This window comes from Balaenoptera musculus, chromosome 12, assembly GCF_009873245.2.
Source record: "Balaenoptera musculus isolate JJ_BM4_2016_0621 chromosome 12, mBalMus1.pri.v3, whole genome shotgun sequence".
Taxonomy (NCBI): domain Eukaryota; kingdom Metazoa; phylum Chordata; class Mammalia; order Artiodactyla; family Balaenopteridae; genus Balaenoptera; species Balaenoptera musculus.
This window is the reverse complement of record NC_045796.1, coordinates 31,096,971-31,114,092: the sequence shown is the minus strand read 5'-3', so window position 1 is coordinate 31,114,092 and position 17,122 is coordinate 31,096,971. Positions and strand designations below refer to the sequence as shown.

General features: G+C 40.0%; 1 protein-coding gene across 1 annotated transcript in view; it reads right to left on the bottom strand.

The window, feature by feature from the left end:
- STX7 (syntaxin 7) overlaps nucleotides 1–6,955 on the bottom strand; it is a 46,245-nt gene extending 39,290 nt beyond the window's left edge. The window contains exons 1-2 of the mRNA XM_036871153.1: nucleotides 6,842–6,955; nucleotides 1,632–1,782 (exon numbers count right to left, since the gene is read on the bottom strand). Coding sequence (XP_036727048.1) covers nucleotides 1,632–1,716 — 85 coding nt within the window. The 5' untranslated portion in view covers nucleotides 1,717–1,782; nucleotides 6,842–6,955. The remainder of the gene's footprint in view (nucleotides 1–1,631; nucleotides 1,783–6,841) is intronic.
- Nucleotides 6,956–17,122: the final 10,167 nt, after the last annotated feature.

Genomic DNA, 17,122 nt, shown 5'->3' with positions numbered 1-17,122 from the left:
GCCTCCAAGGTTTTAGGTGACCTGATTGGCCTCCTCTCTGACTTCATCTCCTGCCACTCTTGCCTCAAGTGCTGTGCTTCGGCCACACTGGATTTTTCCTTTTTTTCCTATTTTCTGAACACCCTAAGCTCTGGACTGCTTTTTAAGAACACCAGCTGTGGCCTCCATATAAATGCTCTTTCCCAGTATTTTCTCACTACCAGCCCCTTCTCTTCCACTTCAGAGAACCACCTAAGCTAAGGCAGCTTCTCCCTCATCACTTGTACTGTGGTCCAATCTACCTCATATCATCTGGCTGGTCTCATGAACTGATCTCTTTCTGAGAGAGCGTGACCTGACTGAAGTTAACGCTTCCTTCCTTCCAGTTCAAGCTCACACACCATCTCCAATCCATGTATCTTTCACACCACTAACCGCACACGGCTTCTGTAATCTCCATGCACTACAGTCATTCTTCATCTTCTTCCCAGAATTCCTGACACCGTTTAGCTTTCCCAAACACAGGATACCTGCCCTATCCTACAGAAAAAGACCTCCTGCCCTCCTTTCTTGGATAAAGGTCCTGATTTTCCACACGTGCAAATTAAAATTACAATTTTCACACAAGTAGCCTGAGGCAGACTAGCACTATTTCTAATCAGCAGCAAGGGAGCCACAAAAAGGAGAGGCCCTTTTGGATATGATGGGAACAGATCTGAAGCCGGAAGAGCAAGGTGGAGCCAGCCAACGCTGGTGCCCCAGGACAAACTGCAACAATCCTTGACGTACCAATCCTTTAGACCCTACTGGGGACAAAGTGATACCTCTACGCTATCCCCCTCCTTGCTCCTCCAAGGACAGCCTAAGAAAACAGGAGCTGCCCCAAATCAGGATAAGGGTTATCCTACACTGCTGTGCAGGGCAGCACTTTCTTAGAACTATCTATAATCTAGTTTTACTCCCTCTGCCTCCAAAACACACTGATATCTCATTTCAGTCATTCAGGCAGAGTAATAACTGTTGGGAAGTTAATGATTAAAGAAACACAGTTGGTCATCTGAAAACATTTCAGATGTTCCAGTGTGTTAGCATTCTGGTAAAGAGAGTAGCCTTAATGAAGTAGGCTGAAGAATAAAACTATACATATTAACACACTCTGAAAGAGTTCAGGCATGCCCAGAGGGCCAAAATACTGATCGCAAAATGACCGGAATAATCTAGGTATATGATTAGCTGTGATTCAGAAAGAAAAACTAAAAAACTCTATAGGTTCAAATCTGCTACAGGGATTTTTTTTAAATTTCATATATATATTCTGAGGAGTACTGATAGTGCTTGACAGTGCCAAACCTATGAGATTTCATCAGATCTCATTTATCTCATCTAGAACCAGATAGTTTTAATGCAAACCTAAGTATCTATCCTTTTAAATCTTTCTTTCATGAATGTTTACCAGGTGCCTTACACTCTACAAAAAATGCAGTTAAGTGTTATCTCTTCTAATATAATTACTCCTTATCTTTACTCTAAAGAGGTCTAGCCTTTTAAAATCTGCTCTTGGAGGAACACTAATTGTCCTTTTTTGAATCTCCACCAAGTTTCAAAGAAGAACTGAAAACAAACAATGAAGTCAATTTAAAAACTCAACTCACAACATTGTGTGATCTTCTGGATGTTGGAAGAAATAAGCTGGGCCAGCTGGGCGGGGTCACCACCAATTCCTGGAGTGTAAGACATAGTTGATTTGCTTGTTCCCTAATTTCATCAGCTGTTGGTGGGCTGTGCAGTTTTCTAAGCAGTCACCTAAATAACATAAAAGAAAAGTCACATAATTGCATTTTTAAAGTTACTGGCTTACACTTTCCAAATTGTCAATCTGGGAAGTTACAAGTACAAATTTGACGATCCTACTAGGGTTGAAATCTAGCTCACACAAACACACTGTATGAGGAAGTGTTCCTCTTTCTTATTTATGTACTCTCTTAGGGGTGCTCTTCCATCTACATACACAAATACACCTACACACAAATGAGTCTCACATCCACGTCTCCGAGTCACACTCTTAACTCTCTTTAGTGTCTATATGCCTTTGAAGCTATAGGAACTCGCCAACTGCCTTTTTAGCTGCCAGTGGAACTGGCAACAGGAAATCTCTACTTTGGGGAAGACACTTAGCATTTGGGCCTGCTGCCAGGATCCAAATAAGATACTGCACATCCAGGGACCAAGAACTTTCCCACTCTAAACAGAAGAAAGGTAAAGATCCACTCTTGCATCTACAGGACCAGCATCAACAGATCAGATCACTTGCATCAGGACCACACAACCACACGATTAGCTGAGGCCTGCTCTCTCCCCCAAAGAGGGAGTATAATCAGTCCTGTTGATTGCCACTTAGTATTGTAGCATTTCCCTCAACCCTCAAAACTCAACAAGTCTGGTCTAAGTCTTCTCCTGTTTTCTTTTATGGTCTCCTTTTCCCCCCTTTAGAGAATCAACCAATCAGCTACAAACTACCAGTTTTCCTCATCCCTTTACTCAAGCGCCTAAATCTGAGAAAGTTCCTGCTTGTGAGATAACTAAGCTTCATTCATCCAAAGAGCTGCCACTGTTGGACTGGTTGGCATTTCCTTAGAGAAGGGGTGCAATGGTGATTCCCTCAGCTTAGTGCTGAACGAAGAATGAAAAGAAATTGTGAATGATGGAAGAGAAAGAAAAATTCAACAAGATTAACTATAGCTAACTTATTATTTCCTAAGCATTGTGTTTAGGACTTTCACATGTATTTTCTTAGTTGATTCTTCCACCAAGCTTATGAGGTAGGTACAACAATAATTATGATTTTTCAAATGAAGAAACTGAAGCATAATGAGAATAAGCAACATGTTTAATGTAAGAAAAGAGCTAAAATTTGAAACTAAATCTTAGAGTCTATGTTTTGAAAACACAAAACCATATTGTTGCTTCCCTGTATAACAAAACTAAGGACAGGTGAGCCCACTCAATTTAGAAAAACCAAATTTATCACCTTTCTGCAGACCCTGTATGAAGTTTCGCTAAACCCACAAGGAAGATGAGGAAATAGGCTTGGGATAACTACATGCATGGATCAAGGTAACACTGTCGAATAGCTTACACCTCTTCTCTCTTATTCTGCTAACAGTGATATCTAAAAGACAACAGTGGTTGGCTCTCCTGATGATGAGATATGAGAAATAAAGGATCCAAATAACTGACTATACTTTAAAATATATGTATATAAACAGATAAATAGACAGCTAACTATAAACTGACTTAGCAGTGTACGATCTTTGCACACAGGCTACATCAACCAAGTTATTCTGATGTCTGCTATGCACATCAGTCTCCAGCACCTAGCCCAGAGCTAAGATGCACTAAAGTACTTTTGCTGTATACTTTTGAAAGCCCATTCAGAATTCCTAGTTGTATTGCTCAGAATAACAGTAACTCATTATCTATACCTGCACTATCAAGTGTTCAGATATCACATGTGTGGCCACTGGCTTGGATAGCTCACGTATGGAACATTTCCATCACAGCAGAAAGTTCTATTGAACAGTGCTCACCAAAAATCTCAATAATTAGCTTGCTATGAGAATATATAAACACTATAAAGAGAAAGACAGGAAGAGAGGATCAAGGTGCAATACTCATACTGAGAATCTTCTCAAGACTGTTTCTAAAGAGCACAGATCAAAGAACAAAGGGAATTTTAAAAAGAAACCTTGAGTGTCAAACATTACCCCTAGTTAACTACTGGACACAGTGTAGAATCCTTAAGATTCCCATTAACATAAATCTCATGCTCTATAAATCCTGTGTGGATAAAGCAACAGAAATAGTCAGTTTCACTTTCTTAATGGTGAGCACCAGCATAAAGCACAGGACTTCCCTCCACCCTGTGCTCCAAAATGATAAGTTCCCTGAAGGGCAGGTTTTTTTTCAGTTTTCGTTTTGTTTGTTTTTTTGGTCTATTTTGTGGACTGCTCTACTCTCAGTATCTGGATATACAATAGGTGCTTAATAAATATCTGTAGAATGAATAAATGTACCTATTTCTTAAGAACACACACCCAGTCTGAGGGTAAATATTACCATTTCCAAGACAGTGAACTCCAGGGCCTTCTTTCAGAACCAGGATGTCCCAGGCTTATCGCTGCCTTGGACTATTGCTTGGTGCCATTTCCTCTCCCTGAAGGGCTCTTCCCATGATCTCCATGTGACTTGCTCCTCTTCCCCAGCAAAGTCTCATCACATGCTAGAGACGCATTCCATATTCACTTTGATTTGAAGTGAGAAGTCACCACTCTGTCACTCTGCTGATCTAACCTACTACATCATAGTACTAATCACCATTTAAAATGATCTAGTTAGTATATCATTTATTATCTATCCCTATCTCTGGAACATAAACATGAGAGACACAAGGCTATCTTCTTTTTTTTTTTTGAATGTTATCTTTTTTTTATACAGCAGGTTCTTATTAGTTATCTATTTTATACATATTAGTGTATATATGTCAATCCCAATCTTCCAATTCATCCCACCACCACCATCACCACCCCTGCTTTCCTCCTTGGTGTCCATACATTTGTTCTCTATATCTGTGTCTCTATTTCTGCCTTGCAAACCAGTTCATCTGTACCATTTTTCTAGACTCCACATATATGTGTTAATATACGATATTTGTTTTTCTCTGACTTACTTCACTCTGTATGACAGTCTCTAAGTCCATCCACATCTCTACAAATAACCCAATTTCGTTCCTTTTTATGGCTGAGTAATATTCCATTGTATATCTGCACTACATCTTCTTTATCCATTCGTCTGTCAATGGGCATTTAGGTTGCTTCCATGACCTGGCTATTGTAAATAGTGCTGCAATGAACACTGGGGTGCATGTGTCTTTTGAATTATGGTTTTCTCTGGATATATGCCCAGTAGTGGGATTGCTGGGTCATATGATAATTCTATTTTTAATTTTTTAAGGAACCTCCATACTGTTCTCCATAGTGACTGTATCAATTTACATTCCCACCAACAGTGCAAGAGGGTTCCCTTTTCTCCACACCCTCTCCAGCATTTACTCTTTGTAGATTTTCTCACGATGCCCATTCTAACCGGTGTGAGGTAATACCTCATTGTAGTTTTGATTTGCATCTCTCTAATGATTAGTAATGCTGAGCAGCTTTTCATGTGCCTCTTGGCCAACTGTATGTCTTCTTTGGAGAAAGGTCTATTTAGGTCTTCTGCCCATTTTTTGATTGGGTTGTTTGTTTTTTTAATATTGAGCTTCATGAGCTGTTTATATATTTTGGAGATTAATCTAAGGCTATCTTCTTGTAGAATTCACAGTGCCGGGGACATAGAAGATGTTCCACTAATGTGACGGTGATCACTCTCCTAACAGACGTGAGCATTCTCTACATAAACTACATTAACTGCATTCATTAGCTCAGCTCCTCCATCCATTAAACTATCATACCATTTGGGTTTAGTCCACAATACCGAGAATTATTTTTCACCCTTTCACACACACTAAACTTTCAAATTAAATAGAATTATGGCAAATCTTATTCAGACTTATTGCAGGTGTTTTATACAATTTCTCACCCAGCAGCACCTGGCTAAAGTTTGAGATCATAACCAAAATTAAGATTGACTTTGAGATGGGGAGCAGCAGAAGTAAAATATCTGAAGAAAAATGTAGATGTTAATGAGCTCACATGGTATCAATATTAACTCTGAAACTAGAGCATAATTCTTAACTAGTCACAAGTCTGAGACAACCTTCTCAAAGTGGCCTGCAAAGCAGAGGCCTGTCCACATCACAAGACACAGCTGAACACTACTATCAGTCTCTGCCCTGGGGGGATGACCAGGCCAGCCTCAGAAGAAACGTCCACCCCCAAAATTACTAAACAGCACAGCATTTCATAATCATTTCCTTTCCTTCCAGAACCCGAGCAAGCTTTAAATTACATATAATCATGGTCAAAATCTGTTGATCTGAATTAAACAAAAATTAATGTATGTCTCTAAGAACCAAGCAAATGTAAGAAACTTGAGAGTAAAAAAATATATAGCATTTGACGAGAAAGGCATTTTTTTTTTCTTTTTGTCTGAATTTAAAGAAAGTAACAACCTAAAAAACAAGAGGGGTGGGGTGAGGTGGGGAGGCATCTTGGAATATTTTATGTATCTATAAAGGGCTTTATGCAAACCAACTAAGGACAGGTACTGAAAAGATCAAAGAAAGGTAGTGTGTCAAAGTCTCCAGGCCAAACAAAACCCACTACGATGAGCCTCCGAATAAACGTGTACGGTTCCTCTACTATAGAAATATATATCTTCAGTTCTTCTATACTCGGGAGGAGAACTTTAAAGCGCGTTTTCTAAATCCGTGCGTTAAAAAGAGGAAGAGGTCAATTCGTGCCCAGCCTGAGGCAGAAGCTGTTTTCCTGAGCTGGGCCGGAGCGGCTCGGGCTCCAGCCCCGCCCCCGGAGCGCTCAGCCCGCCGGTGCGCCTGAGCGAGCGCGGCCGGGGCGGCCGGGGGAGGCGGCGAGGCTGCGGCGCAGCCGGCGCAGGGCGGGCCGGGCTGACTGGGCCGGCGGCAACCAGCCGGACCGCACCGCGCACCCGCGCCGGCCCGGGGGACGTGGGGAGGAGGGCGCTCCCGGCGCTGAGGCAGCGCCGGCCCTCCGACTCCCGAAAGCCTGCAGCGCAGCGCAGGGCGGCGGCCGCTGACAACGCGCTCAAACAAGGTGGCGCGGCAGCCACGGGGACACGCGCTTTCGGGGCGCCCAGCCAGGGACACCCCCTCCAGAGACTCCTCTCTTACCCCGACCTCCTCGGCTTCCCTTCTCCTTCTTCGGCCCCGGCCACCCAAGGGCCCCAGAGTCGCCAGCTACGAGCCTCAGCTGATGGGTGGCGGCGCTGGAACGCCCACTGCGCATGCTCTCAATCACTCCCTGGGAAGGAGGCGGGGATAGCCCCCCTCTTATTGGCCAGCGGGGTTGAGTGACAGCGGCCCTTTCCCGCCCCCTCTGGTTCTAAGCTAAGGAATAGGGGTTCCAGCAAAACTGCAAGGGAGGTACTTTTTGAGGCCTGACGTGCAGATGGTGAACGCCTTATCCTGCGTGTAAAAAACAAGAGGAGGGGATGGAGAGCAGCTGTTTTCTTTATCAGGTGATGCCGGCCTCCGTAGACTCGTGTCTTCAGCCCGCCCCATCAACTCACGCATGTCTTGTTTCCTAACCCTTAACCGCAGTAGAACATATTCGCAAGTCCATTAAAAAATGCGAACGCAAATACGCAGTTCTAGCAGGAACAATGAGTGGAGTCATTTCCCTGTGCGCACTTAGTAACCAAGTTTTCGTAGCACATTCAAGTCGTTCGAAGCATCCTTGAAGGGCAGGAAGTAGTTTCAACAGGATTTAAAAAGAGCAGAGAATGTTCTCATGATAAATATTCAAACATAAAGTAATTGTTAGATAAAAAGCATCAGATGCTTCAGGTGAAAGAACAAATTAATTAATTAGGCCTTTGTATTAAGGCAATAATATTTTCTGAAAGGATCATCAGGACATCAAAAGTCCAGATGGACTAAGGTGGAAAAAAAACTAAAACCAGAATATTTTGGATTGGTACCACGTGAGCAAATTCTAGGTTGTTTGGAATTATACATACCTATGTGCATAAGTGAGTGAGGTCAACCAACGATAAGAAACATAAGAGGCTCTCCGTTTATTTTTCATTTTTCTGCTTTTTTTTTTTCTTCTATTTTTAAGAGACAAATGGGAACAAGAAAATTTTTCTGTTTCTCGTTTTTTCCAGAAGAAAACTGTGGTATAAGTGTGGTAATAAGCAGCAACTTATACTCTGCCTCTGTGAAGAGGGGGCAAGAGAGAGATGGGCAGGCTGGCCAAACAGAAGGCACACACCCCATCGAAAGGGGCAGCATGATTCAGCTAGAGCCGATTGTAGACTTTTAGGAATATTGGCCCAACGTAATCAAGTTATGTTTTGTCAAGATACAGTGTAAATTCTAATTTTTATGTGAAAAATCTTTTTTTCAGTATCCATAAGTTTTTATAAAACATTCTGTGATCAAATAAGATACGTATTTCAGCCTTTGTAATAGGCGATAGTTTCAGCCATAGAGTATTAAAGCTGGAGAAAGCCTACCAGAAAAGCTACCTCTAATTCCTCATTTCACAGATGAAAAAATCTGAAACCCAAAGAAATGTCATCAAAATCACACAAATAGGGCTTCCCTGGTGGCGCAGTGGTTGAGAATCTGCCTGCCAATGCAGGGAACACGGGTTCGAGCCCTGGTCTGGGAGGATCCCACATGCCGCGGAGCAACTAGGCCCGTGAGCCACAATTACTGAGCCTGCGCGTCTGGAGCCTGTGCTCCGCAACAAGAGAGGCCGTGATAATGAGAGGCCCACGCACCGTGTTGAAGAGTGGCCCCCACTTGCTGCAACTAGAGAAAGCCCTCGCACAGAAACACAAGACCCCAACACAGCCATAAATAAATAAATAAATAAATAATAAACCCCAAAAGTTAAAAAAAAAAAAAACCACACAAATAATTATGAGAAGCACAGATCCAGATGACCTAATTCAGAACCTTGATTTCTTCCTACCATATAATTCACTCAGCACATGTTCATTGGGAATCTGCCATGTGCCAGGGACTGTGGCAGGCACTGCAGACATTAAGATGAGTAGGATACAGTATTTTCCCTCAGGTTGCTCAAGGAGTGAGATCCTTCCCAGAACATTGCAAGAGATGCTGTGATAAAGATTTGTACACAGCACAGAGGGAGCCCAGAGATGAGGATGACTTACTGTGGAGTCAGGGACCATTCCAAAAGGGAAGTGTTAATAGGATCCTGAAAAATGTGTAAGACTTCACTGGGATAACAAGATGGGAAAGGACATTCCAGCAGAAAGGAAGAACACATAAAACTTCATAAAATCACAGGCAAGTGCAAACTCTCCGGGATCTCTTATAATTTTCATTAGACTAAAGCAGAGTGGGTGGAATGGAGGGGCATGAGACTAGAAAGTCAAGTGGAGTTTATATAATGAAAAGCCTCTATGTCATGTTAAATGAATATCTAATAGGAGTTAAACTACGAAAGCAAAGGTGTGATGTGCTCATAATTCCATGCTCTGAAGAAACCTTTGGAGAATGGGGAAAATAAAGGGAAATAAAAGTGAAGAGAGAGAGTTTTGACCACGTAGGAGGCTGTTGCAATGGTAGCATCCCCAATAGAATCTCCCTAATATCAGAGATATTGAAGGACTGTAGTAAGGCAAATAATAAGAAGGCAATATTTACGAAGACTTGGAAATCAATTAGATATAGAGATGTGAAAGAGAGGACTCCTCTTTTTAAGACACAAACTGAGCAGAACATGATGTAGCTGAGATCTAAGATTGCTGATAAAGCAATTGCAGTTTGAGGATGGAGGCGGTGAATATGAGGGAGCAAAGTGACAGTAAGTTTAGCTTGGACGTGTTGTGTTGAAGATTCTGGGGAAGTGAGACTCAGTTTGAGATGTCCAGTGCCTACAGGTATTTGAGAATGTGATCTGGAGTTCTGGATGGGGTTCTGGTTGGAGCTACGGGAAGAGATTAGCTCACTAACTCTAAGGATGGGATGTTGTGGACTTTCTGTGTTTAAGGGAGGGCAGAGGAAGAAAAACCCTGAAAAGGAGTAATCAGAGAGATAGGAAGTAAACCAGGAAAAGTGTAGTAGTAGAGAATGAAGGAAAACATTTCAAAAAAGAGGGAATGGTCTATGATAGCACATGTCACAGAAAGTTCAAGTAAATTAAGAACCGAAAGTTGTGCATTGGAGTTGGAAATTAGGAAGTGGTTGGTAAATTTCGGAAGAGGCATTTCAGTCATTCAAGGAACCATCATGCAAAGAATTTACATTTACGTCGTGTCTGCTGCACTTTCCAAACATCCTATCATGTTTGATAGAACCCTGGGCTGTGAGAGGGGACATCACGAAGCACTGTTGAAGAACTGGAGGCTTGGTGGTCTCTTCAGGTCACCCTGCTAGTTACTGACTGAATGAGGACCAAAGCTCAGCTGTCTGAATCCTCCTCCTGGGCTCCTTCCAATTTCTCATGTTTCAAAATATGAGTGGATTTCTTCCAGGTCTTTTGAAAACTAGGAATAAGATTTCACTCCTTTGTATTCAAGTGAAAAAAAATAGGCATAGTTTAGGTAGCCCTGCAAAATTTAGAGGTACAGAGGATATATGAATTCCAGAAGAGTTCCTGATATTTATGGTAGCCCACCTGAGCATCAGCCTGCTTCTTAGTGAAACTTAGCCAGGTGCCTTGAACACAGCAGGGATCAAAAATTCTGCCAATTTAACAGGTGATCATTTCACTTCTCCGCAGACAAATCCTTTATACTTGCAAGAATTCCCTATGTCTGAAGGCTTGTGATTTGGATTTTTCAGAGCTAGTAATTTTGGGAATTTGGGTCTTCCTGGAAAGAATTCGAAGGGCAATCAGAAGTAAGTCTTTGAGTGGGAATTGTTATCTGCATACTTGTGTCCTTATTAATACAAATACCACCTAAATAACCTCTGCCATGTAGGCTAGGGAACTCTCCACTGCTGTATCTCCAGTGTTTGGAATAGCAATTCTAGCAAATAGGAGACAAATGCCTGTTCACATAATAGCCCCTGAACTAAAATATTTTTTTAAAGGCCCACCGTGTGATCTTGTGGGACAGCCAGAGAAGTAAAAGACACAAAAAGGAAAATACAAAAAGGCAAGGAATTTATTGATAAATGAGAGGTACAAGTGTACCTGTGAAAGTTTGTTTTTGATTATAATGTAGGGGAAAACCACAGCTGTTTTAAGAAATCTGTGCTAGATTAAAAGGCAGTTTAGGAACTTCCCTGGCGGTCCAGTGGTTAAGACTCCACGCTTCCACTGCAGGGGGCCACGGGTTTGATCCCTGGTTGGGGAACTAAGATCCCACGTACTAAAATTCCACATATTGAGCAGCGTGGCACCCCGCCTCAAAAAAAAGTCAACTTAAATTAATATCTAATAAACTAGAGTTTGTTCCATTGTGCTTTGTTTTTAAGCACCTCTCATCTCCCTCTGCAGTCTGCTTGTTTTCTAAGACCACTCTGTCCCTAGTTATATGCGAAGCACAGAGCAGATTTTGCTCTCACTATTAAACATAGAGCTAGTAGGAATCCCACAGAAATCTTACATGGACCATCATAGCATGACGATTGGTATGTTCATCTCTAATTTTACCTCCTACATATTATCGTTGTGTGCCCTCTTCTCTCTGTGTCCCAGTCCACTACAATACCTTCCTCATTGGCATCTGTACCTCCAGTTCTACTCAACGTCATTATCTTCAAAGCCACCACTGAGTATTTGAAGCGCAAATCTGAAAACATCACTCCAGGCTTCATGCCATCACCATGATTGCCACATGCCCCCAGATGTACTCCTTAAAAATAAAAGCGCTGGGGCTGGTCAGGGGTGAAAGGTTGTGTAGATTGGGGGGAGGAATCATAGAAGGGCATCTATGGAGAAATGTCTGGAAATCTTATTACGATGCCTTCCTGAAGATTCGAGGTGCATGTTTATAAATTAAATGCTCTGAGAAGTGGTTCGGTAAAGAAACAAATATAACTTTCTTTAACCCGTATTTTCTGAATGTATTTGACCATAGAACTTTTTTTTATACTTAATGGCTGTAGAGATCTACATGGTATCCATTATGGAAAACATTGCCCTGAAAATCAAATCCAAGCCCCTTATCATGGCATATAAATAGGGTGATCATACATCCAGTTTGCCCAGGACAGCCCCAGTTTAGGCTGGTTTTTCTAGCCTTCTGTCTCTGAGCACTCCCTTTCCTTCTCAAAAGTGTCCCAATTCAGATGATACATTACATGGTCACCTTATGTAAAAGGATCTATGTGATCTGGATTCTGCCTTTCCCTGCACCAAAATTTATGCTTTGGAATATGCTAGCGTAAAGAACTTCTCCATCTCTTTCTGCTCCCACTTCCTTCCCACCAGCTCTCCAAACCCACACCAGGGATTCCCTTATTTCTGTGCTTTGCTCTAGCAGTTGCCTTTAACTAGAATGCACTTTCTTCCTCCTCATTTTTAAAGTAAACTCGATTTTAGAATAATTGTAGACTTACAGAAGAGTTGCAAAAATAGTACAGAGTTCCCTTATACACCTCACGCAGATTCTCCCAGTGTTAACATCTTACATAACCATGGTGCATTTGTCAAAGCTAAAAAATTAACATTGGCATAGTCGTTTCAATTAAACTATTGATTTGGATTTCCCTAGTTTTCCACTGATGTCCATTTTCTACTCCAAGATCCAATCCCACATTGTATTTACATAGCATGTTTCCTTTGTCTCCTCCAATCTGTGACAGTTTTCTGTCGTTCCTTTTTTGTCATGAACTTGACACTTTAAGAGTACTGGTTAGGCATTTTGTTAGACTGTCCCTCAATTCAGGTTTGTCTGATGTTTTCATGATTAGACTGAGTTACAGATTTTTGAAAAGAATACCAGGGAGGTGAAGTGTTCTCAACATATCATTTCAGAGGATACATGATATCAGAATGATCTGTCTTCTGGTGATGTTAATCTTCACACCTTGGTTAAGGTGATGTCTTTGAGTTACTATTTTTCCATTTCTATGCTATACCCATTAGAAGAGAATCACAAAGTCCAGTCCACAATCAAGAGAAGGAGAATTGAGTTCTACCTCCAGAAGGGAGGAATATTAAAAATTTATGAACATATGTTGAAACTACCACAAGAGCTAATAAATATTTGCACAGAGATCCTTTGAGGCTAAACCATCAGAGACCACAGTTATTATTATGGAAAGAAAAAAATTTCAAGTGGATAGTTATAGAAAGTACCTCTCACATCAGATGCTTGATAATAAGAAAAATTCTCAGGCTCCACTCTACCTAATTTCTTAGGCAGAAACTAAGAAACTGCTGTGATTGCTTTTCTCAACTTCATGTACGTAACTAATTTTGTTTTTGCAATTTTGCCTTCTTTTTCTAAAGAAAGATCCTGACCGTGAATGTTTCATCTAGCTCTTTACACTTTTGAACCTCAATTTTGCCTTCGTGTATTCTCTTCTGGTATTGCCATACTGCCTACCGCAGTTAATACTATTGTGTTCTAAAGGTGATTTTCTATTTCCTTCAATTCTTCTATGAGGAATATTTGTCACTTCTCCCAAATTTATTTATTTCTTCAATCATTTATTTATATCACTATGAATTTATGGATTTTTATTTTGTTCTTTAGGTTATAATTAAGTTACCTCTCCACCATTTCAGGTTTTTTCAGGTTGGTTCCTGTGTCCTTTTGGCAGACACCATTTTTTTTTTCCCTAGCACTTCCTTACTAGTTAGTATAACAAGATGCTCCAGGCTTATCTTGTATCTTCCTTGTTCCAGCTCTAAAATCAGTCATTTTGGTGTGGAGTCATGGTTCCTTTTACCAGAAAATAGTATTTAGAAACCAAGATCTGGACACTAGCCTTCTTATTGCTACTGGGGTGTCATTGCTTCTGTGCCCTCTCAGTGGACAGGACTAGGAAATAAATGTCTGTGTATTAGCTCATGTATACACATGTATCTATAAGTTTATCTGACTTTATTGAATATATAAATAAACATGAGTTCATACATACAGTTATTCCAACTCTCATCCAGCATCACAGCATTCATTCTAGCCTTCTCTGCTTCCTTATTGTTGTTTTTTTTATATATAAATTTATTTATTTTATTTATTTATTTTTGGCTGTTGTTGGGTCTTCGTTGCTGCATGCGGGCTTCTCATTGTGGTGGCTTCTCTTGCTGCAGTGCACGGGCTCTAGGCATACGGGTTCAGTAGTTGTGGCGCACAGGCTTAGTTGCTCCGTGGCATGTGGGATCTTCCCAGACCAGGGATTGAACCCGTGTCCCCTGCATTGGCAGGCGGATTCTCAACCACTGCGCCACCAGGGAAGCCCTGCTTCCTTATTGTTAACTTCCTCTTCTGACAGTGAGGAACCCAGCCCCAGTATCTGTCATCAATTACTTATTTGTATAATGTAAGGTAGTTTCAGAACTGCTAACTCATACTCCTGTGAGAGAAAAACTTGAGAACAGTTGTGTAAGGACAATCTTTTTGCCTTAGCCTTACAGTACCGAGTCAAAACAATGTTTTCCAAAATTGCCAAGATCAGCTCTTTTTCCTCACTCCCTTCAGTGAATGTATATGTTTGTATTGCACTTTGGTTCATGTTACGTGCCTGTATTCCATCTGGATCTCACCAAACGTACTGGTTGATTTTTTTTTTTTAACTTAAGTAAAGTCACTCTTTTTGGTATATATCTCTATAGATTTTTGACAAATGCCTGGAGTCATGTATCCATCACCCCAATACCATACAGAGCAGTTTAATCTCCCTAAAAGTTCCCTTGGCAGTAACTTTTAGTCAATTGTCCCCCAACCCTTGACAACCACTTATGTTTTCTCTCCTATAGCTTTTTTGCCTTTTCCAGAAAGGTATAAAAATTGAATCATGCAATGAGTAACCTTTTGGGTTTGACTTCTTTCATTTAGCAGCATGCATTTAAGATACAGCCACATTGTTCTATGAATCAATAGTTTTGTCCTTTCCTATGGCTGAGTATTATTCCGTTGTCAGGATGTAATGCCCTTTAGCCTTCACCTATCGGTTGTTTCCAATTTTTGGCTATTACGATTAAAACTTCTATAAATATTTGCATGCAGGTTTGATACAAGTATAAGTTTTCAACTCACTTAAGTAAATATCTACAAGTGGAAGTGTTGGGTCATATATGTTTAGTTTTATAAGAAAATGCAAATTGTTTTCCAAAGTGGCCTGTATCATTTTGCATTCCCACCAGCAGTGAATGAGGATTTCTGTAGCCTCTAGTTCCTTGTCAACATTTGGTAGTGTTAGATTTTCTCTTTTAATTTTATCTATTCTAATAGGTGTGTAGAGGCATCTCACTGTGGTTTTAACTTCATTTTCTTAATGATGCTGGACATATTTTTATAGGCCTATTTAAAATTCATATGTCTTTTTTACTGAAGTGTCTGTTCAGATCTTTTGCCCATTTTTTCGTTAGATTATCTCCCTGTTGTAGAGTTTTAAGTGTTCTTTATATGTTCTTGATCAAATATGTCATTTGCAAATGTTTCTCCCATTTTGTAGTTTGTCTTTTTTATTTTCCTTACAGCATCTTTCACAGAGCAAAATTTTTAATTTTGATAAAGTCCAATTTGCCAAATTTTTCTTTTTGTGGATCCTGCTTTTGGTGTTGAATCTTTTTATTAGCAAACCCAGAGTTACACAGATTTTCTCCTATATTTTTTTCTTAAAGTTTTATAGTTTCACCCTTTACATTTAGGTCTACAATACATACTGAGTTAATTTTTATGTTTATGTGAGGTATATATCAAAATTTTGCTTGTTTTTGCATATGGATGTCTAATTATTCCAGCACCATTTATAGAAAAGACTATTCTTTCTCCATTGAGTTACTATCGCACTCTTGTCAAAAATCAGTTGAGGGAATTAGCAAACTTAACAAAACTGAGACTTTCAATTATGACACAGTATATCTCTGCATTTACTTAGATTTTCTTTTATTTATTTATTTATTTATTATTATTATTTTAAATTTATTTATTTTATTTATCTTTTTTGGCTGCATTGGGTCTTTGTTGCTGTGTGCGGGCTTTCTCTAGTTGCAGCGAGTAGGGGCTACTCTTCATTGTGGTGCGCGGGTTTCACATTGCGTTGGCTTCTCTTGTTGCGGAGCATGGGCTCTAGGCGCACGGGCTTCAATAGTTGTGGCACACTAGCTCAGTAGTAGTGGCTCGTGGGCTCTAGAGCGCAGTCTCAGTAGTTGTGGCACACGGGCTTAGTTGCTCTCTGGCATGTGGGATCTTCCCGGACCACGGCTCGAACCCATGTTCCCCGCATTGGCAGGCGGATTCTTAACCACTGTGCCACCAGGGAAGTCCCCTTTTATTTACTTTTAATCAGTGTTTTATAATTTTTAGTATACAAATCCTGCACATATTTTGTAAGTCATATGTAATTTATTCATTTGTTTTGGTACTATATAAATGTATTTTTTATTTCAAATTCCACTTGATCTTAACTGATATGTACAGATCATTCACATTTAAAGTACGCTTGAATTAAATCTATGATATGTTTGATATGTTTGAATTAAAATCTACCATCCTGATAATTGATGTTTATTTATTCCATTTATTCTTTCTTTATTCTCCTTTTTCTTCCTTCCCTGAGTTTAATTAAGAATTTTTAAATGATTCTATTTTATCTCTTCTATTGACTTATTATATATATTGATACTTCTTTTAGAAATATTTTATACCTCTTTTTAGAATTAATCTGAGTCTACCTTCAAGTAATATATTTCTAAGGACATTATAACAGTATATTCCTAAGTCCTCCCTCTCCTTGTGCTATTGTCATACATTTCACTCTTACATGCTATAAAATATATTTTACTATTTCTGATATAGTTATCCATATCTTAGAGTAATTTAAAATGAGAAAAAAATTTATTTTACCTTCTTACATTTCATTTCTGAATCTCTTCATTTCTTTGTGTAGATCCAAGTTTATGGTCTATGTCATATTCCATATACCTTGATGACTATTTTCATCTTGGAGTGAAAAAGGCAAGGAAAGCAGAATAGGATGATTTGTATTTTTGATACATGTAGCAGTGGAGAAAAAATTTTTTTCTCTACCCTCTTAAGTTCAGTACCTGGGGCTTGTGAATTAAACTAACAAACGACAGATTAACAGGACAAAAGTTTAAGTTTGGGTTAATGTTTGTCTATACAGGCATGAATGGTCTTAAAACTAAAACTCCCTTGGAGAAGGGATTGGAGGTAGGTTTTATTTGAGTTCTCCCTTCTGGGAGTAGATCTGCACTGAAAAGGAACTTTATAGCAGCCTAATTTCCTGGAAGTTGCTACTTTTTGTCAGGTAAGAGGAGCTTTGAGAAGA